Source organism: Podarcis cretensis, assembly GCF_951804945.1.
Source record: "Podarcis cretensis genome assembly, chromosome: 10".
Lineage (NCBI taxonomy): Eukaryota > Metazoa > Chordata > Lepidosauria > Squamata > Lacertidae > Podarcis > Podarcis cretensis.
The window spans coordinates 24555288-24580480 of NC_137179.1; the positions used below are offsets into that span (position 1 = coordinate 24555288).

The following is a 25193-nucleotide window of genomic DNA, read 5'->3' on the forward strand; positions in this document are numbered from 1 at the left end:
AGAAAGCCATTATGTTTAATTTTAAGGAATAATTTGGACTTTTCTTTGATGCCTTGAATCATCCTGATATTTGTGGGAATATTTGTGGTTTACGTGTGGTGTATTGGTTTTCTATGTTTGCATTACTATTTTACTTAGCCAAATTATATGTCTTGTTAGATGGCGACATCTTTTATCAGAACCATAGAACTTGGAGGAAAAGGTTATGCCCCTTCCCCAACTGATCCTTTAAGAACCCATATGAAGGGACTTTCACACTTGGTTCACTTCATTGATAAACTGGAAGAAATTATTGGTGAAGTCCAGGATCCGAGGTAATAATTTTCCTATGTATGTGTACATGCAGCACTGTTTAAAATGTGTATTCCTTCATTAAAACAAAGCCAGCAGCTATTACAAATGCACTCATTCTTAGCTATTTTAGATAGAGGGTTTTCAAACCTTGTAAGCCTATCAATATGAAGATTGAATCTATTCAGCCTTTCCTTAATAACAACTGCAGTAAAGCAGACAGGGCAAGAGAGGTTATTTGAAAAAAAATATTGAAAATAGTTTGACTTGGAGTAAGCCCCATCAAATGCACTGGAAATTACTTCTGAGTAGACACAGAAATCCTATACATGTCTATTCATAAATAAGGCCCATTGAGTTAAAAGATGCCTTCTGTCAGGAAAGTAGGCATAGAATTGCAGCCTTGGTCTCTTTCTTTCCTTGCTTTCCCACACGCTTGAGTTGGTTTGCACATCACACTATATGTTGTTTAGCACAGAAGCAACTGGATCAGTCTAGCAGGCCAGAGCCTTATGCTTCTCTCTTCCCCAACCCCTGCTGCCCAAACTTGAGCTGCGCTGGGCCACTCACCTGTCAATCACCAGATGTCACAATGACACTGGATGATGTAGCGTGTTGGAGTACTAGTGAGCAGCTGATGGTTGTACTTCAGAAACTGAGCGTATAGTGCTTCTGAAGCCCTGCTGATCAGCCCTTTTGGCTCTCCCATCTTGTTACTTGCATATACCTGCCATGATGTCATGGGACTGGCAGGTAGCTGTGACCGACAAGTAGGTGGATTCCTGACTGCCTAATTAGGGCCAGAGGTTCCTCACTCCTAGTTTTTTGTGACATGCATAAACGGAAATAAGCCAGAAGTTTACACACTATGTTCCTCTTTCCAACTCCAATGTGGCTGGCTGGGTGAGTGAGTTCAGAAGCTTTTGCTTTAAGTTTGCCACAGTTTGTTGTGTTATCTGGACAAACAAACTGTGGTTAAAACTACAGTGGTACCTCAGGTTACATACGCTTCAGGTTACATATGCTTCAGGTTACAGACTCCATTAACCCAGAAATATTGCTTCAGGTTAAGAACTTTGCTTCAGGATGAGAACAGAAATCGTGCTCCGGCGGCACGGCAGCAGCAGGAGGCCACATTAGCTAAAGTGGTGCTTCAGGTTAAGAACAGTTTCAGGTTAAGTACGGACCTCCAGTATGAATTAAGTATTTAACTTGAGGTACCACTGTATGGTTAATTTTAAAAGAAGCCAACTTCAAACTGGTTTCTGAAGCTGATGGATAAAGTTTATTATAACTCGGGGTCCAGATGGCATAGCAAGATGAGCTTAACTAAAAGTGGAGGTTAAAACTTCCAAATTCCAGAGGGGAGGAACACATGAAACTGGGACTTGTTTGGACTAATTCTAGCTCATAAACATTGCCCTGTGCTTTATTGTGATATGTGAATCTTTCTTGCTTCTGTTCCATTTTTTCTTTCTCTAGTTTTGATTTAAGCTTGCTTTCTTGTGTTACCAAAGAATATCAGTTGTAGTAACAGAGGCTAGTGCTGTAACTGCAAACTTGCCTAGTACTACATCCTGTGCACAACCACAGAAGTGACATCTATGTTCAAAGAACTTTGTAGTTCACAGTATCTGGGCAAATCTGGATGGGTGAAGAACAAATGGGATTGACGAGAAATGCGGAGGAAGAAGCAGTCAGTTTAGGCAAAAGTTCAGGAAATACTTAATTAAAGAAGAGTTCATTGAAGGATGAGAACCTGATACATGAACCTGATAACTGTGAGCTGTATAACAGGAGGTCAACTTTGCAGACAGAACAAGGATTGCAAGGGAGAGAGAAGGGAGGTGCGTGTGGGATTCAAGTGAAAATGAGTTTATAAATTAAGGATAGCAAACCTGTGACCCTCCAAACATTGTACAACTCCAGCTCCCTTAATTTCTGACCTTCTCTGCTATAGTTACAAAGCTTCTCAGAGAGCCAGTGTGGGAGGAGAGGTGACATGATAATGGAGGGTTCCTTAGGAAAATATATTTCAGTATCACATGACCAGAAAAATTTCCTGTATCCTCGAGCAGTTTGTGGGCTCAGGATATATAACTCTTTGAACAGCTACATGGGATGTCCTTTAGTTGGCCATGCTTTTTTAGCAGAGAGAAGACAAACAGCCCAGCTATGTGTTAAACCATTAACTGGGCAAATATTTCTGGCATCCTTAAATAATGGAATATGCTTCTAACCTGAGATAGTTATAAATCTGCATGCCCATCACATCATACCAGTCATTACATGAGAAGTTCAAATATAAAAACCATTGACCCCTTGATGAGGCACCCATAGGGGAACAGTACCTAGTGAGAATGGAGTTTACCAGAGTGGTCACTGTATTTTATTTTATTTTTTAAAAAGCTTGATTAGCTAGCTGATGAATTTTCCAAAGTCTTTGACCCTGGAGTAAAAAGAGGTTTGTGAAAACTGTGAGGGATAATACAAGGCTTTGAATATGGCGAGGGGAAATTCCAGAGAGTTGGCATCAAAATACCCGAGCGAGCATTTCAAACACCAATTCTATAAAAATGTACATTCTAAAATAAGTAATTGGTAAAATAACATAAGTTCTCCAGCTGATTGATGTCCACAATCTATCATGAGCTGTCTTTCTATTGTATAACAACATACCGTAATATAATACATTATATTTCTTATAAATTGCAATGTGCATTTTCTGTAACTGCCATGACGGGAAAAAATAAAAATGCTGATACCTCTGTAATAGGATTTTGATATATGCTTTCCTGTTCCTGGAATAGATGTTGGGGAAGCTGTTTTATGTCTTATCAGGTTTTTGAATGCTGTCCATATTCTTGACAGTCTGTATTGCTCTCTCCGTCACATAGTTCCCAGAAAGAGTACATACTATAAAATCATATTGAGGAGTAGTATTCTTTTTATGCTGCCAGCAACTTGTTTACTATAGGATCAGACTTGTGAGTATCCAAGGCCAGAGCATGCAGGGAGATCCTGACCACCACTTTAGTACTGGAGGAACATGGCTTCATGATAAATCAACTTAAGAGCTTTCTCATCACAGCTGAGAGGATCCAACACCTGGGAGTGAGGAGGGGGTGACACAATCCAGCTCAAAATATTTGTGTCCCAGGAGCAAGAAGACAACCTTCTGGACAAAACAAGGAAGTTCATAACCTGAATCCAGCTTCATCTAATGGGCATGGTGCACCTACAAGGCTTTCCCCCATCCAAGACCCAGTTTTGAGAAAGATAGGCCACCTGGTACCCGTGTCACCTCCCTGTCACTACTCTGACAGTTTCTCCTCCTATCCAAACTTTTACAGAAGGTCAGAACTCTCTGAGACAGGGTCCAACTAGTGAATTGCCACTGGCTCCAGAGTCTGCGGTTCTTGGACCTGATGGGCTGTTAAGAACTCTGGCATATCCCAATGCAGCTGGATTTCCTAACCCATAAGCCCCCATGTTGGCAGCAGCTCTGTGTTTAGACCGTGAGTGGCTTTAGACGAAGGGTTTTCCCAATAAAGTGGCCTGGAAAATCCTAGCTTCCAGATGTTTGTCTATGAAATGGCCAGGAAAGCTTTCCATTGCTGGTGGAAATGCCTTTGTGTCCAGGCCACAGCTTCAGGCGTCTGAGAGATCCTTGAGTTTGTGCAAGCTTGTCTTGATTTGAAAGCATTTGGTGGCCCTGGACTGAATGTTACTGGATTGGGGGAAGGTCCCATAGCCACACTAAGCAGTTCTTATGTGGTTCTGTTCTATTGCCAACCCTTGCTCCTGTTGCCACCCCCCTGCATTTATTCATAGATTCCCTACATGGGACATGTACCTAGTACAGTGGTGCCCTGCAAGACGAATGCCTTGCAAGACGAAAAACCCGCTAGACAAAAGGGTTTTCCGTTTTTTGAGGCGCTTCGCAAGACGAATTTCCCTATGGGCTTGCTTTGCAAGACGAAAACGTCTTGCGAGTCTTGCAATTTTTTTCGCCCCCCCCCCTTTTTCTAAGATGCTAAGCCGCTATTAGGGTTGCTTCGCAAGACGAAAAAACCGCAAGACGAAGAGACTCGCGGAACGGATTCTTTTCGTCTTGCGAGGCACCACTGTACTTGGGACACTGATCAACCAGTTTTTTGAGCATATTCAGCTGCTCTGCATACCTGAACTTCAACGGAGGACACCTGCAGGGCATTCACATGGGCTCACCCCTCTACATTCACCAGGCACCTCAAACTAGACAAATATGTTTTGACAGAAGCAGCCTTTGGGAGGAGGATCCTACAACAAGTGCTGTGATTACTAATTCTCCTTCCACCTAGTCCATGAGGGTACTGCATTTGTAAATCCCTTTCCTGTATAATCCACTGATAAAGAATGAAAAGTTGGATTTACTCTAAAGCAGAGATTTTTTTTCTAGTTAGCAGACAATAGTGCATACAGCTCTGCCTTTTGAGTCAAATCAGTGGGGTGGGATAGAAAGGTCTATGTACATCACATTGTGCAGTTCCCTCTGGTAAGCCAGGCAGGGATTCTAAATACACCCCTTCTTCATATTTTTCTAGCTATTTCCTTATACTATTCTGTTAAGGTTTCATTCCCCAGTGTGTCCCCCCCCCCCCCATGGCCACAATGCTATCATCAAGGCCAAGTGAGAGGATAGGAGGGTAGTTCTTTCCTCTTCTAGCTTGCTACTGCAAACATTTTTAGAATTGTTTTTTACCCTGCCTTCTGAAGATGAGCCAACCCCTTACTGTATGCTCCACTCTCTGCTGACCAGAAGTGTAACTTCCCAGTTGTTAATATTGCAGGTCAGAGGTGGGACAGAAATCAGTTTAAATTAATTTAATGTGGCACAGGTAATGTAGCAGGAAGTGAAATAGACCAAATCTCAACTGCTTGGCTTTTTTTTGTACAGCTTAAAATCATTCATGCAATGTATCAGGAACAGATTTAATACTTTGGGCAACTTAATAAAATCAACCTCAGGTACAACCCCTTGCATAGTTATTTAGAGACAAATCCTGTTTAATTCAGTGAGATTTACTTTTGATTAAACAAGGGTAGAATCAGATGGGAAGACTAATCTGTTTATACTGTAAAGGTAAGGTAAAGGTACCCCTGCCCGTACGGGCCAGTCTTGACAGACTCTGGGGTTGTGCGCCCATCTCACTTAAGAGGCCAGGGGCCAGCGCTGTCCGGAGACACTTCCGGGTCACGTGGCCAGCGTGACATCGCTGCTCTGGCGAGCCAGAGCCGCACACGGAAACGCCGTTTACCTTCCCGCTGGTAAGCGGTCCCTATTTATCTACTTGCACCCGGAGGTGCTTTCGAACTGCTAGGTTGGCAGGCGGTTTATACTGTACCTTAATGCAAAATGAAGAAAACCATGGCATAATGTCTTTAATTCCCATACACAGTAGATCAGTACTTTGTCTTGGCCTCCTCATATGAAAAATGAATGAAGTTTTCCTTTCATTGCTCCAGCTAGAGTTGTGTATATCTGATGGGGAATGGGAACATTTTTCCTGGAAATGAAGAACGTGGAAAGAAAAATGAGCATTGGGATATTAGCTGTTGGAGCAGCAATATTAGGTAGAAACAAACACATTGATCTTAGTTTTCCTGAATGTTGTGCTGCTAGAAGAATAATAATAGCTAAATGGCCCTCTTTGTAGAACTATCCAATCAGACTAGGTGTGATCCTCATACACAATTGCCAAACTTTTAATGCGAGATTGGTTTGTAAGCATCTTAATCAAAAGACTGTTGTAGGTTGCCTGGCCTGGAAAGAGTCTTTTTTATACTTATGATGAACTGAAGTTTTAATTATGCTGGACCCTTATTGGAAGGTAGGTAGCAGTTTTTGCAGTGCTTTTTTTCCTGGGGGGATGCAGGGGTACACATACCCTTAAAAATTTTGTGAATGTAAGTTTGGCCTCATTAAGGGGCAGTATTTCAATATGAGTAGGAAAATGAGAGTAGTGCTAAACATTTTTTCCCTAAGAAAAAAAAAGCACTGAGTGTTTGTGTATGGGGAAAACTCTGGATTAAGGTACCATAGGTTTTACTACTCAGATTTTACACTTAAGAGCTCTTTGATCAGAAATTATGCAGGTAAAAATCCATACTACAGTGGTGCCCCGCAAGACGAATGCCTCGCAAGACGAAAAACCCGCTAGACGAAAGGGTTTTCCGTTTTTCGAGGCGCTTCGCGAGACGAATTTCTCTATGGGCTTGCTTCGCAAGACGAAAATGTCTTGCGAGTCTTGCGATTTTTTCGCTCCCCCCCTTTTTCTAAGCCGCTAATAGCCGCTTTACCGCTAAACCGCTAATAGCTGCTAAGCCGCTAATAGCGCTAATCCGCTAAGCCGCTAATAGGGTTGCTTCGCAAGACGAAAAAACCGCAAGACGAAGAGACTCGCGGAACGGATTCTTTTTGTCTTGCGAGGCACCACTGTAGATAGAAACATAGTAGTGGTTTACTAAGAGGTCATATTTGGGACAAAATGCTTGGCTACTGGAGTTTCTTGAAAAGGAGGATTTCCCTGACTATGCAATTGAGCTAACAGAGGAGAAGCTTCTTTTCTTACTAAGCTAGCTAAAGGCCTATCAAGTTTGAATGGTGGGGGTCAGAGAAGGATGGAAAGTTTACATTCTTTACTCCTACCTATATACCAACAAACACCCAACAATCATGTAAGAATTGCCATGGAGTAGTGATTAAAGCTGCTCACTGTACTTAGTGATTCTATTGATTAGGAATTGAACTTATTCTATTTGCATGGTCCTCACTAAATTTCTGTTTTCTTGATTACACACTAGTATGCATCATGGAGTGTTGAGAACTGACTTGTATAAAGTATGCACTGTATTAAAAATACAGAAATCTTGTCTTTCCCTCTGCTGCTGGAAGCATACGTCAGACACTTTTATTAAAAATATATGACCTTGTAAATGACCTGTTTGTGCTAGCTATTTAATTATTGCTATACAGCACGCAAAACAGTTTTGTTGGCTTATGAGCTTATAAAAGTTTGGGAAATGGAAATGTTCTATAACAGCAGGCAGATTTCATTTCTTTTCAAACTTTAATCCACTTGTGGCTAATGAGCAGAATTAGATAATGTGAATGAACAAATGATAGCCTGATGGCATAGCAAGTTTTAATTATTTCCTTTTCTATTTAAAATTGTAAACTAGAGAGAAGTCTACTGTCCCTGCTCCTTGACTCTTGTAATCTCCCAATTCTTAAAAGTGAAAGATTGCATTAAAGGGCAAGATCTTATTGCATGATGCTGTGCAACTGAATAGATCAAAGCTGTTGGCTGAACAGTTTTGATTAACTGTGAAGACGCTCTGTTTTCAGAACTATTAAGTATATTAAAATAGCGCCAAGATGAATATGGAGATGACCCTAGGTCTGTTTTTAGACTTGCAGGGGGGAAAATTCTATCAACAATCAAGATGCATTTGATAAAAGGAAGAAACAGCAGGGATGCCTTCTGTCAAGCAGCAGAGGAAGTTGTACAAGATTTGGATTTGAGGATTAAAAATATTATCAACTTTCAGCATGAGTCTATGACAGCTAGCACCACTGGAATTAGTCCAGCCCGGGTAAGGGGCCCCCTTTTGTTCTTTTTAATGGTTTGATATCAAAGAAAGGACATTTTTAAAAATGATTTGAATGTAGAAACTAACTCAGTAATACAAATTTAATACAATAATAGGTAATATATGTAATACAATGTAAGAACTATCTATGCAATCTAGGTTTCCTATAATATGGGTTTAACAAGTTGAAATAAAGAATTTGCTTTGCACTGAGGGATGAGTGTGTGTGTGTGTGTACACACACATAGTCTTACTTGGCAAATAAGGTACTTCTAAAGAATTATGAAAGAAAAGAGTTTTTCTAATAATTTAATACTGATAACTTAACATCAGAGTGAAATATTCTATATTTTGTCTAATGTCTCAAGACATTCCTACCAACAACAACAATTTTACCCAAACATTATAAACTTCTACCTTTTTAGATTTTTTGGGGAAAAAAGATTTTCCTTTCATTCTTAGTAATGGTTGACACTGTGATTACCCTTACCATTATGTTTATATGCTGGGTTTTTCCTTGGCTGGATTGGTTATTAACTCTGGGAGGTCTTTTTGCTAAGCTCTCCCTTGCTTCAATCCCTTGGCATTATCTTTCTGCATGAACACCTTCAGTGGTGCACCTTGTTAATTCTTGCTGTCTTAAGTTGGGGCACAGCATGGTCTAAGATAAATAGATGTACTATGTGATACAACCTCCACCCATGTATCTGATAATCCCAACCTGTAACTAGTCACTTTTGATCCAGTGATACACATGCACAAACATTTATGTTCAGGTTTTAAGCTTTATCAGAGAGGTTTTATATCCTAAATTGTACAACCTAAAACTACTTTGATCAGGTGAGTCAATTGATGCAAACCCCTCCTGTAAAACTAATAATAGTCAATATTTAATTTCAGCCCAAGCTACATGCTATAAACCATGGCACTGCTTATTGTGGCAAAGATACTGTAAAGGCTTTATTAGCACTTTTGGATGAAGCAGCTACCGATCCTCCTCCCAAAAACAAATCCCAAATGTTGTTTGGTGATGAATTTGGATTCCCTTGTACATTTTTGTTGTTCAGGTAAGTGCTAGGTGCTGAAAAATGGCAAAGCCTCACAGAAGAGGTGAGAGCAAGAATACTTTTCCCCATGAAGCTGATGACTTGGGGCCACCCCATATGCAGTTATCTCCTATACAAAGACTATGTAAAGAACAACAAGCATACTGTAACTTGGGAAGTGTGGAATGTGTGTTTCAAAAAAGGCAGTGGCTCAGGAAGTTATGCATTCAACTGTCCTCAGATGGAATTATTCTTGGGTGGAAAAGGATGACAATATTGTATCAATAAAATATTAGTCATAGAATTCTGTATAACAAAAATAATGTCATCAACAAGGGGGAAACAATTGCAAAGTAAAAAATGGAGTGAAACACTTGAGAAGAAGCATACCAAGACTTAAGTACTGTTAAAGATACTTTCTAATTGAGCCAGTTTTATGTTGCTTGGAGTTAGATAAAATATGGCAACTGAGAAGCCTTATTGCTAGCCATATTTCCTTAATGAAAAATTCAGTTTCAGCAGAATGTTTAGTAAACTTATGACTTTACCCAAAATGGTCATTACAGCTACAGTGATAAAATAAAAACAATAGAAAAAGGGTAAAAAACTAAAAGTATGTACAATGATAAATAAATAAGTTGTCTCCCCCCCCCCCGCCCCAATATTAGCTTTTCCAATCAAGCTGTCATCAATAGGTACAGAGCTCCTTTGTATGTCTGCAGATTTCTGAACTAAAAAAGCATTTGTTTCATGACGGGAACCTATTTACACAAGCATTTTTTGTGTACATATGAATTGGCTCCCTTCTTTAAAATGAATTAAACACCCACACAGCCAAAGGTCTCTGCAGATCAAAATACATGTTGCATCTCTCCAGTCAGAGCAGCTGCAGTAGGTTTTGTTTTGGGACTGGGTTTGCTTTTTTGTTCATATGCTAAAAAGTCATTTATTTTGGAATTTTAAAAAACAGACGCCAAATCTATATATGCATGTAATGAAAATTCACCGTAATATGTTCTCATATATTGGGCTGGTCACTATTGCTTACAGTCACTGTTATATTAATTTAGATCTCCAGCACAATCTAGTGGATCTTCTCCAAAAGTTTTGAGACAGAGAATTCGGACAGCAGTTGGTGAAAACAAAATTAAGGTATGATAACTACAAAATCCTTGCCTTGAGGAGAACTATTATTAATCTAATTGATTACATATCTATATTGTCTGGTGTCTGAGGCCTGATTTGCAATTTCAGGTAAAATGATGCTTTTATTTCACTCTTCTTTCTCCCCACCATCCCTTAAAAAACAACAAAACTGCCATGAACAAGCACTGGGGTAAACACTGTCTACCCTCATGCACCAGCTCCTACACTTCCTTTCCTAAGCATGATAATAAACCCAGACTGGGGAACTCTCACTTAATACAAGGGATAAAGAACTGAAGTTAGTGCATGGGGTGGAGATTAGGAAGATGTGTTTGGCTGAGGTGCTCCCCCCAACCTGGCTTTAGCATACTGAAAGTTTTCTAAAGATGGAAAAAGCTGTAAAACAGAGCATTTTGGTCTGTCTCTGTGAACTGATCACTTCTGCTTATTTGTCTGTAGCAAGTACCTTAACAGCAGGGGTGGATTTGGACATTCTTCAGTCTCCAGAAGCCATTGCTGTAAATGATTAGTTTGCCTCCTGCAGTGGAATAAGCATACTTAGAGTCCTTTGAAGAAAAATATGTATCAAGGTTTTTTTAAAGTTAATTTGGATTTAAACTGTTTTAAGCAAAGCTTAAAATGCAGGTGGCGCTGTGGGTTAAAGCCTCAGCGCCTAGGGCTTGCCGATCGAAAGGTCGGCGGTTCGAATCCCTGCGGCGGGGTGCGCTCCCGCTGCTCGGTCCCAGCGCCTGCCAACCTAGCAGTTCGAAAGCACCTCCGGGTGCAAGTAGATAAATAGGGACCGCTTACCAGCGGGAAGGTAAACGGCGTTTCCGTGTGCGGCTCTGGCTCTGGCTCTGGCTCTGGCCAGAGCAGCGATGTCACGCTGGCCACGTGACCCGGAAGTGTCTCCGGACAGCGCTGGCCCCTGGCCTCTTAAGTGAGATGGGCGCACAACCCCAGAGTCTGTCAAGACTGGCCCGTACGGGCAGGGGTACCTTTACCTTTACCTTTTAAGCAAAGCTTAACAGCTTAGATCTAATCCTGTGGGCCTTTATATCAGTAAAGCACCAATTGTAATGGTACTCTGTGTTTCATTCTAATCTCACAACCTCTGGTATTGTGATAATGCAACGTGATAGGTTGGAACTACAGTACATATATTAAACATCACCAAATATAGTATCATACAATGCAGTTACGCTACACTGAAATCGGCGGAACAAGATAAGACTGCGAATGCAGGGGGGGAGGCAGGCAGGAAAAGCCCCCAAGAGCCACACACAAGCTTTGTGCGGCTCTTGCAGGCTTTTCCCCAGGAGGGAGAAGGGACTGACGCGGTCAGTCAGTCCCTTCTCCCTCCTCTAGAAAAGCCTTGCGCAATCTCTCCAGCCGGGGGGAGGCTGCGCAAGGCTAAAGAGGAAGCCATCCCGCTCGCTGCCCGGGCTTCCTCTTTAGCCTTGCGTGCCTCTCCAGCCACGGGAGGCTGTGCAAGGCTAAAGAGGAAGCCCGGGCAGCGAGCGCGATCCATCCCCGATCGCTCCCCTGGCTTCCTTCTTAGCCTTGCGCGCCTCTCCAGCCGTGGGAGGCTGCGCAAGGCTAAAGAAGCCAACTTTTAAAAAATCTCTCTATCTCTACCTCTTTTTCTTTTTTCGTCCTTTCTCCACCCCCTTCTTTTCCTCTGGATCAGTGTTTTTATCTAGATTAACATTTTAGTTTGGAGGGGAGGATATTATAAAAAAGGAAACTTTGCAGCTTTTCTTTTAGTATACAATAAAAACAGATTAAACAAAACACAAAAGAAGGAAATAGCACAGAAGAAGAAGAGAAAAGGGAAAGCCATTTACCAGAGGTAGATCTTAACCCTTGCCTCATCTGGGAGCTTCTCTGGGCAGGAATTCCCTCGGCTTAAGTGGGGTGGGGGGAGAGTGGCAGGTAGGGGGGTACCTACCTAGACACTGAAGCCACATGTCTCTCCAATGAAAATTGGGAGTGGGTATTGTGTGAACTGGCTGTGGATCTCCTGCCGCAGAAGTGTAGGACTGTATAGAGCTGGGAGGGCCACCCGAGGGTCATCTAGTCCAGCCCCCTCACAATGTAGGAATTACAGCTAAAGAACGCCAGGCAGATGGTGCCCCAACTGCTGCTTAAAAGCCTCCAGTGGTGGAGACCCCCAACACCTTCCAAGGTCATAGAATTGCAGGGTTGGAAGGGAACCGCAGGAGTCATGTAGTCCAGCCCCGGTGGACAGCAGGCATGATCCATCCCGTTGTGCAAGGCTAAAGATGCTGCTCAAGGCTAAAGAGGAAGCCAAGGCAGTGAGTGGGATGGATCGCACTCGCTGCCTTGTCTTCTTCTTTAGCTGTGCTGGAGAGGTTTAGCTCCTGGCTGGAGGGGTTGCACGGCTATGGATCCCGCTCGCTGTCTTGGCTTCTTTGCTCTTTGGGGCTGGGGGGGGGATAATATTTTTTCCCTTGATTTCCCCCTCTAAAAACTAGGTGCGTCCTGTGGTCCGGTGCGTCCAGTAGAGCGAAAAATACGGTATATTCATATTGGCCCGAATATAAGCTGCACCCGAATATAAGCTGCACCTTTAAAATTAAAGGGGGGGGGGAAAGAAATGAGAATACCTGAGGAGGAGTGGGGGCTGAGGGGGGCCAAGGAGGCAGCTCTTTCACTCCGGCAGCAGCAGCAGTGGGCAGCAGCGCTTCCAGAGGGTCAACACCACCATGGGCCCCCAATGGGATGGGTGGAAAGAGGCAGCGGCTGGCGGGACTCATGTGCCCCTCGGCGGGCTAAAGCCAGGCAGCACCTCAGGCTAGCGCCAATCCCAGCACACCAACTGCATCTCCTGTTCCTCCTCCTAGCAGACCTTATCACTCGCTCATCCGCGCTCCTCCCTTCCTCCTCCTCCTCACCTTCTGGCTCCCTCTCAGGGACCCCCTCACTGCGCTGCCATCTTGGGAGCTGGCCCAGTTGAAACCAGGCAACATCTGGGGACAAGCCCACTCCAATCCAATTTTTGTAAGGTCATTAATATAAGCCGCACTTTTCATGGTCAGAATTTTTTTTTTGGGGGGGGGATGTGGCTTATATTTGGGCCAATACGGTATATAATGTAAAATATAGTTATCTAAATTTCTGGAAGTATTTTCACATCAGATTTCCATATTAGAAATCACATTCATAGCAACCACCTGCATTTCATAATTTCACTTCTTTCAATTTAGTTGAAGCAACCTTTAATTAGGTCTCAGTTTTCTTGCACCTACAAAGATGACCAAATGACTGAGTCAAAGGGTCAGCATTTCCAGGCAATCCAGGCCCCAACATGTGAACATCCAGCACTGAAAGAAAAGGCTGTTCCAGACTCTAAAAATGAATCAACTGCAGGTAAACCAATCGGCAATAAAACTTCTCAAGACCTCTTTGCTTTCCCTTTCCGCTTTTCAGTGACTGACTATATAGTTGCATCTTTCTGATAAGCCAGATGGATTTGTATGTTGCCAAATTCAAATTAACCATTATAATCATATCTAAAATTGTTTTGTATAAGAAAATCAGAGTTCTATTGAATCACACCAAAGACTCATCTAGCTCATCTATTTCCAACATTGGCCTCTCGGGGCACCTGGGAAGTCCATGAACAGGGTATGAAGGCAGTCATGCCTGCTGCTGCTTTCTGTCTCCAGGTTCTGATATCCAGCAGCTAGTTCTGGTCAGGGGCGTAGGAAGGGGGGGTGCGGTCCGCCCTGGGTATCATCCTTGAGGGGGGTGACAAAATGGCCCGCAGTGCACCCGAGCCACGCGTCTCTCCTGGGAGTGATGCGGTGGCTCGGGGCCCTGCGCTGCCTGAAATGGCAGTGTAGAGCTTGCGTCCGCCAAGTGGATTCTGTGGGCAGCTTGCTGCGCCGCCCCCTTCGCGGGTCATCACCGCGGCACCCCCGTGCATGGATTGCCCCATCCCCATCGGCGGCTCGCCCTGCCCCCACTGCTCGGGGTACCGGAGCAGCTAGCTACGCCCTTGGTTCTGGTTGCAGATAACTAGTATCCAGATTCTATTTAGCCAGCATGGAACTTATTGTTAGACTTGTTTTATTATGTACGTTTTGTTCTTTTAATCATGTGCTTCCTGTATACCTCATTCTCAATCTCACCTACTTTACAGAGTTGATGTGGGAATAGACTATTGGACAGGTCCAATATGGCATGGAATTTGCCTTTTTGTTTTGCACCACGCAACCTGAGTTCTCATAAAGTTTTCCACAATGACCCCACAATCTCTTTTCTGGTTCAACATTATCAGTTCAGACCCCAGCAGTATATATGCATATGTGAAGTGTATATGTGAAGATAGGATGTATTGCCCCAAGGTGCATAACTTTATGTGTAAAAGTGAACACATAATTCAAGTATCATTTGCCATTTTATTACCCATTTACCCATTTTCAATTTCTTCACCAGTTCACTTGGAGTTTCACTGTTCTTGATAATTTGGTGTCTTTCACAAACTTGGCCACTTCACTGATCATTCCTAATACGATCATTTATGAATTAGTTGAATAGTACTGATCTCAGTGCAGATCCACAGGAGACACCACTGCTTGCTTTCTCCTGCAATTATTTAATACAAAACCCCTTTATATAAATGTTGGCCATGAACATTCAGGCCTTCAAAGCACTGGTGTTGAAAACAGCATTGCTTTTGAGTGTTGTTTTTTGTTGCCTTAGGGCTGTATTTCTTCTATGCTTGCTTCTACAAGCAAGTAACTAGAATATCACAAGGGCCGTATAATGCAGTCATGGATACAGTTTGCAGCAAATCCTGTTGCTGCAACAGCTAGAATAAGTGCAATGTGATCTTATAAATTGCTGCTACTATATCTGCGGTCACCAGATGCACCTTTTATCTTTGTCCACCCAGGTGCATAACTCAGTACACGGATTTCTGATGTGTAAAAGTACCTTGTGTGAATTGACCTCTGTCAAAAGTGATACTCTAAATATTCTTGAAAAGTTATTTAAACTTCACATACTTTTTGTTTGATTATTGTTTGACTATTTGATTATTGTTAGCCGCCCTGAGCCTGGCTTCGGCTGGGGAGGGCGGGATATAAATAAATTTTATTATTATTATTATTATTATTATTATTATTATTATTATTATTATTACCACCTGTGTATTGCCATGGTAAATAGATGAAGACAAAGGTGTTTAAACTGTTGATTTAATTCTTTTACATCAACAAATAGTTGCATTTTGCTGTATATGTTTTACTTTTTAAAGATGAACTTTCTGCCCTTTGTGTGTCCATTTCCTATAGCAATTGCTGAATTTTTTTTCTAAATCATTGCTACAATTATATATCATGTTTGGCTTGTAGTGCACTAACTCTGCTAATTTGTGTTGGGCTAATTATTTTTATAAGAAAGTAATCTGTGTAAAAATAATGATGTGGATTTAAGTGACTAGCACATCAGGAAAAAAATTACTCAAATAATATTATCTTGCTTTTTTTTCCTTATAAAAATGTTGTGTTCTCTTAACCAGCAGAATGCCTACATTCACAACTTGAAAGTGCTGCACTTGGAACTAGTTCTGGAAATGTTCATCAGAATGGAAGTAAAAGTAAAGAAATAGGAAAACTAAGTTGCCAGCCAAGAAACAAGAGCTCAAAGAGGAAGCAGGTGGACAGGACTAGTGAAAATGTCATATGCAGTAATGAAAACGAATCACTTCAACACATACACAGTAAGAGACCAAAAACTGCAGTGAAATGCCAGAATAGTTTGGACAGCAAAATAAAGAGGGCTGGAAAATGCAACAAGATTATAGCCAAAAATAAACTGATTGTTGGTCAAGCAAAGCTAACTCATTTCTTTAGATTATAAATGCTCTTGCTGTGATTCTTATGCAAACAATTGTTGACTCGTTTTGAGGTTTGAAAGAAAAAATGCATACGCTACAGTAACATCTTCCTTGTGATTATAAATATTGATATGTATGCAGTATTTGGACAAATGGATCAACAAGCTTTGCGGAATTCCCAGTTTTAATAATGCACTGTAATCTTTTACATTTGTATACTGTAATCATGTGGTATTTTGATGTACAAATATATAGGATCAATACAAACACAAAACAATACTTAAACCACAACTACTTCTTTACTGAATTGTCAAGAACATGGTTTTGTCTCTTCCAAATTATGTACTTCAGCAGTTGTTAGACTTGCCAACAAGGTCGGTAGACTCTTCCCAGCATGCATCTGAGCACTGCATAAAACATCCAATAAATATTGATATTTTTGTGTAGATAAATAGTTAACACACATAACATTTATTTAAATTGGGTTTAAGAACATCTTCATCTTACATACCTTCACTAAACTAATAATCTTAAAATCAATTTATTTAATTTTTTTAAAGGAAATGACTCCAGTCCAAGTGTTTGTCTCAGTAGTTGATACCTTAAAATGCTGCAATAATCCAGCTGTTTTACTTGCTTGAAATAACCTGAAAGTTATACTTACTGTCAAAATCTCTTCTTCCAATAGGTAATTTAGCTGAGTTCTCATCATCTTCAGTCTCTCTCCTTTGTTGTACAGATTGAATGTTCTGAACTTCAGCATCAGATGGAAAAGTCATAGGTCCCTCCAGTGCAAAATAAGGAAGTTGCTTAATATCTAGGTTCATGGGTTGGCCATGACTTATGGCATGGTGTTTAGGATTTATATTCTGTATTTAATAAAAAGGTAATTTAGATGTTAAAGGAAAAAAACATATTAATGGCCAGAATGCAAAGTATAGTGATCTCAGTTGATCTGATGAGCCATTTCCAGAACATGAAGTGGATTGCAGCTCCTTAAAGAAAGTCTCTTTGGAGGATGCCATTTTTTTCAAGTGGGTGAGCAGTTTATATTTTTTAAAAAATAAATGAATAAAGAGAATGAGGTGGAGAAGAAAGCTGGATGCTGGAGTTTTAAATAGCATAAAGCAGATATGTTGGGACTGCTCAGTGATACAGAAATTTTGCAAGTTAATATTAAGGAAAATTGAGGTTACAACTCAAGTAAAGATTTAAGCAGATTGTATTGTAATTTTACTAGGTTCTGTAATAGTAATTGAAGTCAGATAACTTATTCTTTGTTGGTGATGCTAAAGTTCTCATTGCTCAGAACTGAATAAAGGAAGAAGCCTCAGCAATACAGAATTGAGAAATTGATGGGAAATGATTAAATTGGCAAAGTTAAATACAGGACTGGGTTACAAGCAGAGAAAAGCCCAGAAGAATACTTCCAGTGAATTATTTTGATTTAAAAAAAAAATCTATTCAAAGCAATCTAGTTAATAAAATTGGATTAAACTAATAGAGTTGTAACTGATTAAGGATTGATTATATTTATCAGTTTTTAACTATTCAGGAATTCTTAAGAGTTTGTAAGGTGAATGATTATATTGTTTCATATAATTTATAATAATGTATTAAAAAACCATATTAGCTCAAGAGATGAAACTCACAGAGAACTTGGGGGCTGCATCTTCCTCTTCATCCAGAAAACTGTTGTCCTCCATTTTATAATGCTCAAGAGAAGATGCGGGCCGTGCCTTTTCAGCTTTGCCTCCATTCTGTATTACTTTTCCAAGCGTGAATGTACTGAGCAGCATATCATCTTCTGCTTTTCGCATAGACTTTGAGACAGAAAGAAAGAAACCTTGAGAAAAGAGAGAAAAAATTAGTATTAATGCATAGGATGAGATACACATTCTCTGGTGCTTTAATGTTTGCATGGAAGAGAATCAAGTTCAAATATTATTTGAAAGAGACTACTTTGAAAATAGTGTTGGTCACAGTCAAAACTGTCTTTATATAGCCTACCGAGTGAATAGCAACCACTTCAGTGGCTTATGTGTTCTTCAGATGGCCACTAGTTAAGAGGGTGACCTTTTGTATACTATTACATTTCTTTTATTTTACACCATAGGTGATGAATTTATTTAGTAATATAATCTTGAAATACTTCAGATTATCATATATCAAACATCACTTCTTCCTTTTTCCAAATAGAAACCATTTTTTAAAAGAACTAATTTGCACATATGTGGAAGAAATGTGTGTGTTGCGGGGGGAGAGTACTTTTCCTTGAGAATGGAGAGAGGGGAATCTCAACAAGGGAAGTCTAAAGTAATGAACATTTTTGTTTATGAAAAGACAGCTAAACATGGATATGGTCATTAGATATTTTTGTTAGAAGATCAGCAATTGCACATTTGAATTTTTTGAGAATGCTTTATTTTATCAGGCCTAGAACTTCACCTCACCACTAGGTACTGATTCTCTCCTACAAATGCCCTCACCCCCCTCCACTTATGCGAGGTAATGGGTACTTTGCCTATGAGTGCCTAAAGAGAATTCTGATCACACATGCCTTCATTATGGCCACGGTTTGTGTATTGTAGGACCCGTCCAACCAAAAGGATCTACAGCAACACCATTGGGGAATACCAAGTGACTGCCATTTATGAGCCTGACTATCAGTTTAATCACATAATAGGGCAAGGCAAAGGGACAGCTAGGCCCAAAGACTGATGGTAACACTGGTTCAACAGTCAAGTAGACTACTTCGGAAGGTGGTAGACTCTTCTTCATTGGAAGTTTTTCAACAGAGGTTGGACGGCCATCTTTCAGGGATTCTTTAGCTATGCTTGCTGTGTTGCAGGGGCTTGGACTAACTCTACAATTCTACGATTCTCTGACTAGGACTTGATTGAAAGGGCTGAAGAGGTGGTGGAGGAAGATGAGCACACTAGAAGCCAGCAGGAGTAGATTAAGAAAATGGAAACAGGCAGAAGGCAGCAGCTATAATGGATTTTTTATGTTACTTATGTTAATACCCCACCTTTCCTTCAAGGAGCTTAATCAAGTTTGCGTACATGATTCCATTTGCCATTTTTATCCTTGCCACAGCCCTGTGACAAAGAGGTTGAAAGACAGACTGGCCAAGGTTACCCAGTGAGCTACATGGCCAAGCTGGGTTTTATACCTGGGTCTCCCCAGTCCTGTTTGGACAGGTTTAGTTTTGATGCTTTTTATCACAAGCCAGTAGTGATGTATGGAAGTGAAAGCTGGACCATAAAGAAGGCTGATCACCGAAGAATTGATGCTTTTGAATTATGGTGCTGGAGGAGACTTTTGGGAGTCCCATGGACTGCAAGAAGATCAAACCTATCCATTCTTAAGGAAATCAGCCCTGAGTGCTCACCGGAAGGACAGATCCTGAAGCTGAGGCTCCAATACTTTGGCCACCTCGTGAGAAGAGAGGACTCCCTGGAAAAGACCCTGATGTTGGGAAAGATGGAGGGCACAAGGAGAAGGGGACGACAGAGGATGAGATGGTTGGATAGTGTTATTGAAGCTATCAGCATGAGTTTGACCAAACTGTAGGAAGCAGTGGAAGACAGAAGTGCCTGGTGTGCTCTGGTCCAGGGGGTCACGAAGAGTCGGACACAACTAAATGACTAAACAACAATCACAAGCCAAGTGGCCACTTCCTAACCACCAGAGCTGTGGGTGAGGTTAGCAGCTTAGTTCAATGAAACAACAGGGCTTTCAGTTAGCACATCACCATCTGCCTCAGCAGCTCCACTTAACAGTATAATTAACTACAGAAGCTCATGATTGTAGTTCAAGACCTGCTTTAGGCTGACATTTTATTTGGCCTCAGGAAAACTACTTATATATATGGCCAAAATAGCTGAATTTAAAACTGTCATTATGCAGGGAAAAGAAAATGGGGGAAAATGTCCTGTAACATGAAAAAAATACCAAGAAATGGGGCCAAAAATGAGTTTTATAACAACATAGTGCAGGAAAAAATTTCTAAACTAATAGTATTTGCAGATGCAGGGCTGTTCGTAAATGGCTGTGCTGCCAAGCACAGTGAAAGGTATGTGGTAAGAAGGGGGAGAGGATGAAATATTGTTCTAATACTGTAAAGTTGGAAAGACAGATTTCATTGTATTCAGATTTCTAATATATATTCCCACAAGGTCAAATAGGTAATAATTGCTGTGTGTGTGTATGTGTGATGGGCTCAAAACTATTATTTACTTGTGAACTTGGATATTTTTGCAAATAAAAAAGCAGCGCTCAGTCACCAAAATTACTAGAGGCCTTTGGCCACCAACTGGCTTTTGTGGCAGGGTTTCTTAATGGTGGATATTTTCTTCTCTTATTGCATTCTTAAAGGTTTTAAGTTGTTTTAAGTCAGTATTGTTTTTTAATATGGTAACTTGTTTCATTGTTTTTCATATTTATAACTAACTGGTACTTTTAAAAAGCTGTATCTGTTTTCAAGGTATGTTGTGAATCACCTTGGGTTCTACACTGGGAAGAAGGTGATATATAAAACAAATAAGGTTAAAAAAAATCAGCACCAGCCAGTAAACATGTTTCTAATGATGATATCTACAGAACTGAGTCTTTGAACCTGGATCTGCCACAGTCACCAAAATGGGCGGAGACTCTCTACCCCAGAGCAATGCTGCACTGAGAGCATTACAAAAAAATTAAATGGTGGGTGGCAGCATGGCACAGACTGCAGCACTGCCATCAGCAGGTAAGGTCCCCAGAGAAGGAGAGTGCCCACCTGGAGGGCATTTTGTCTGGGCTAATTTCAAAATGGGAGCTGGTTTTGCTTAGCAGACTTCCTTAATGTAAAAGTGATTGAAACAAGCTGAAATCTGATGTCCTGCTTACCATGTGCTTCATTTTTCTACCACATGATGACTTGGTTTCCTATACTCATGCAAATATGCATTCATTTTCCCTTGTGACATATTTGAAAGTGTGGGAAACAATAGGGACTTTACCAAGTGGTAAGATTTTCTGCCATTTTTCTTGTGTTTGGATGCTTGTCTGGATATGTGGTTAGAGATGTTGAGTGGGAAAGCTACTGTTTGCTCCTTATCATAGTTTTCAGATTGCATAATACAGTACCAAATATGTTTATCTTTGAAAGATTTCACCACTTGCAATTTTTGCGGTATTTTTGTTTTGCTTAAATATACATGTGTGTGTGTGTTGAGATTTTTTTGTTTTAATTGAGAAACTACTAGGTTTGCTCCACAATGAAGAGTGGGTTAAAATATTTCTTTTTTTAAAAAAAGGGTTCCCTCATTTTTTTGTTGACAGAACATCAAGGCTGTTAACAAATATTATAGAAACAATTTCAATACAGCATAAAAAGATCGCTCAAACTGTAGCAGAAGCAATAAATTAGCAAAGAGATATTAATATATTGTAGAAAGCCCTAATAAATCTTGTATTTATATAGTATTGTATTGTATTTACCGGTATATGCTGGCTGAAAGCAGAAAGAAGGGGAATCTGGCAAGTCTTCTGGAGCAGAAAAGTCCAAAGCTTGGGTGATACCACCACTAAGAAGGACCTGTTCTTTGCACAACCAACCTCATCTCAGATAGCAGTTGAAAAGAGGGCAAGTCTTCCCCTGAGGGCTAAAGCATTTATATAGGTAAATGCATATACAGTAAGACGAGGCTGGCATTTAGCTATCTACATCCCATCCTATTTAGGAATACAGTGGTGATAGCCAGCACTTTGAAGTGGGCCTGGAAACAATTTGCAAACTAATGAAGTTTGTATAATATTGTTATATGAGCAAACAAGTTCCTACCAGCAGCCTGGATGTTGTATTTTTGTACCAACTTTCCTGAACCCTTTTCAAAGCTATTATGCATCAAGAATCTTTTTGATTGTGGGAATGTTGTGGGTAACGGGAGAGGATATATTGATTAACATTATGCTTCCTAACTTGCACTAGTAAGTTTCGTTATATAGCAGAGTGCATCCCCCCTTTTACACAGCAGGAAGCTGGTTGCAGACTTGTGTGAATCTCTTAAGATAATAAGCAATTCAGTCTGGCTTGCTCAGATTGAGATATGTTCTATTATTTCCGGTAAGACCCCTTTGATCCCTCCTAAGACAATAAAGACACAATAGTCTTATTCATGAGTAGCAAAAAGAAGTTTTATGAACAGCAGAGCACAGCGTGATTCCTGAAGGCAGGCTTTAGGCTTAAAGTTACAAATATGTACAAACAGGTTTACCCCATATGTGAGATAACCTAGGGACTGCTGGCTGACAGTCAGCAGTGCAGTCCAGTTGAATCAGAAAGCAGGCAGGGAAAAAAAAGAGAGGAGGGGGTGGCAGCTATGTGACTTGGCCTTTTACTAGGTCTGGAAAGGTCACACCCACCTACTAGTCACATGCAAAAGGAAGGATGCTCCAGCCAGGTGTAACAGGAAGTTCAACTGGCTGGACCAACATTCCCCATGCATGTTCACTCTAGGCACACAGGAAATGATGTACTTGACTGCTCCAGAGGATTACATCCCACATTTATATAAAATTCTATTCGTACATATATAAAAACTTTATGGGATTAAATGAAAACATTTATGAATCTATAATATGTGTTGTGACGGGTTTGTGATTTCAGCTCTCTTGACATAATATGCTGGAGACAGTTCTCTAGTAACACTTCTTTATTAAAGCAACAAGACTAAAACCTGAGGAGGGGAGAGCTACATTTATAGGGACAGGGAACTAGCTAGAAGGGATACATTTTGGAGGGAACAATATCAGGCAATCACAGTCCTGCCTTTTGGAGGCAACCAATAAGACAGAGGATCCAAATACAGCAGCTTAAATGAACCAATAGTAGCTGTACCCTCTGGAACCAAAAGGCAGTTACTTTACCCTAATGCAATTACAGACAATAATAATACAGATATAAAATCCTTTGACTCAATACACAACAATATGGACCTTTATCCAAAACTGGAGGCCTGTTCTCAAGTATGACAAATATCTTGAATATATTTTTATTCCGCATGGAGCATCTCTTGTTAGCAGTAATACCTGAATATAATATTTGCAGAATAACTGTGTTTGGCAGAATGTAACAGATTTGTCAGATTTCAAATGTTTTGACTTTGAATGTCAGACAGAATGATGAAATTAAATATTAGAATTCAACAACAAAACAAATTAAAGAAATGCTAGCCTGCTAAGGCAATGAGTCATATTAAGTCACGCTAGAAACCTATTCATGTAGTCCGTCTGAAGATAGTTTCCAGATTGTTAATGACACAGAATTATGTCACTGTAAAAATGGTTGCCTCCAGTGGCATATTTGAATATACCAACTGCAATTAGAATGTATTATTTTTCAAATAAGGTTTGAGGTTTATTCAAGGTGAGCAGTGATCTTTAAAATTATGAACTAAATACACACACACACACAGCTAACCCAAATGGGTGGAGTTTTCTTTTACGATCCATAAATTACTGTCACGATCTCTCTTGCCATTCAAAGACCGTCTTCAAAACCCTGCCTGCACTTTCTAAACTGATTATAGCTGGGGTGTGTGTATATATGTATCTATATCTATATGTTATATAAACTATAGATATATACACAAACTATAGCATCTATCTATCTATCATCATCTATCATCTATTCTAATTGCTACCATCAGAAGAAAATCTATATGCAGGATACAGAGTTTTGTATCTACCCTGCAGGATACAGAGGTGAGTTGTGATTTTAAAACTTTTAAGCAGGTTTTCTACCTATATTTTTCCTAATGCTTTCTGGAAGTGTTTCCCCTTTGGCTGCTTAGATTAGAAGAAATATTTTTGGTTTAATATTGACAGTAATTACTTAAAGCTTAGACTGGGTACTTTATTGTTTCTCTCCATCTCCCCAGACTTTTACTACTTTGAGCCAAAAGTACTTTTAATAATTGCCAGTATTTCATAACAGACTTGTCTAGGCACTTGAGTGAATGGTTTATAATGAAAGCACACAAACTTCATCTTTCAAGAAATCAAGAATTATATATACGCATTACATAGCTAATGAATAGGTCTACAGATGTACAGTCTAACATGAACATTGCGTGAATTCTATGTGATCCACAAAATTCAGAGAAGTGAACATTTTGAAGGATAGCTAAGTTTTGGTTTGCACACTGTTTTGGAAAGTGCTTGTTAAAGGTAAAGGGACCCCTGACTAATAGGTCCAGTCATGACCGACTCTGGGGTTGCGGCGCTCATCTTGCTTTATTGGCCGAGGGAGCCGGCGTTTGTCCGCAGACAGCTTCCGGGTCATGTGGCCAGCATGACCAAGCTGCTTCTGGCGAACCAGAGCAGCGCACAGAAACGCTGTTTACCTTCCCGCCGGAGCGGTACCTATTTATCTACTTGCACTTTGATGTGCTTTCAAACTGCTAGGTTGGCAGGAGCAGGGACTGAGCAACGGGAGCTCACCCCGTCACGGGGATTCGAACCGCCGACCTTCTGATCGGCAAGTCCTAGGCTCTGTGGTTTAACCCACAGCGCCACCTGTGTCCCTAGAAAGTGCTTGTTAGGTTTGCATTAAAATCCTAACAACCAAATCCCTGCCCCCAAAACTCCTAGTTAAGCCTACCCAAAACATGGTAGTTACATTTTCGTGTGTGTGTGTGTGTGTGTGTGTTGCTACTCATATTAAGAACCCTGCTGATTCATATTAAACATCCAGGATCCTGCTTCCCACAGTGCCTAGCTAGATGAAACCAAGGTATGAGGGCAATAACCTTCCCTTTCTGTGACATTCTGCCTCTGAATATGGAAGCTAATATAACTTAGACTGCAATATTCCTGTGTGTCCTGTGGTTTCTAGGCACGGGTCTGAAGTTTTTGGGGTTTTTTGTCCTGCTGCCTTCTCTGGGAAAACCTGCTATGTATCACTGAATCAGAACAAACATCAATCTGCAGAAAACCTGACTGATGTTTGTTTCGATTCAGTGGTAAACAGCAGGTTATCCCAGACAAAGCAGCGGGACGAAAGAAAAACCTCTCAGACTCATGCCTAGAGATCACAGGACAACTGGAACTGTGGAAGAGCCCTCAATAAACCAGGTTTGCAGTACACTATACTTATTTTTCCACTCTAGAACTATGGTTCATTAGGTTGATTAAAAAGGCCTAAATGATTTAACTTTAAT

At 40.6% G+C, this 25193-nt stretch overlaps 2 protein-coding genes across 7 annotated transcripts in view; one reads left to right on the forward strand and one right to left on the reverse strand.

Annotated features, from left to right (window-relative positions):
• PARPBP (PARP1 binding protein) overlaps nucleotides 1–16266 on the forward strand; it is a 29117-nt gene extending 12851 nt beyond the window's left edge. For 4 of the 6 annotated variants that reach the window (XM_079992659.1, XM_079992660.1, XM_079992662.1 and 1 more), the window contains 6 exons: nucleotides 160–314; nucleotides 7746–7929; nucleotides 8827–8993; nucleotides 10043–10124; nucleotides 13349–13511; nucleotides 15670–16266. In XM_079992659.1, coding sequence (XP_079848785.1) covers nucleotides 160–314; nucleotides 7746–7929; nucleotides 8827–8993; nucleotides 10043–10124; nucleotides 13349–13511; nucleotides 15670–16010 — 1092 coding nt within the window. In that variant the 3' untranslated portion in view covers nucleotides 16011–16266. Of the gene's footprint in view, nucleotides 1–159; nucleotides 315–344; nucleotides 1062–7745; nucleotides 7930–8826; nucleotides 8994–10042; nucleotides 10125–13348; nucleotides 13512–15669 lie in introns of those variants that run through there. The other 2 variants (XM_079992661.1, XM_079992664.1) reach the window with 2 other exon arrangements.
• Nucleotides 16154–18154, reverse strand: PMCH (pro-melanin concentrating hormone). Its single transcript, XM_079993160.1, has 3 exons — nucleotides 17640–18154; nucleotides 16652–16856; nucleotides 16154–16394 (listed from the first exon to the last, which is right to left on the reverse strand). The coding sequence occupies exons 1-3, from the start codon at nucleotides 17907–17909 to the stop codon at nucleotides 16345–16347; spliced, it is 525 nt and encodes a 174-aa protein (XP_079849286.1). The 5' UTR covers nucleotides 17910–18154; the 3' UTR covers nucleotides 16154–16344.
• Between the last annotated feature and the right edge of the window lie 7039 nt (nucleotides 18155–25193).

Bases quoted from the DNA above. Each gene is read 5' to 3' on its own strand.
- PMCH (XM_079993160.1), bottom strand. From the start codon at position 17,909: ATGCAAACATTAAAGCACCAGAGAATGTGTATCTCATCCTATGCATTA. The intron at 16,857-17,639 runs GTGAGTTTCATC...TATTAAATACAG, and splicing joins ATGCAGCCCCCAAGTTCTCT to AATATAAATCCTAAACACCA. The intron at 16,395-16,651 runs GTAAGTATAACT...TGTTTTATGCAG, and splicing joins TGGAAGAAGAGATTTTGACA to TGCTCAGATGCATGCTGGGA.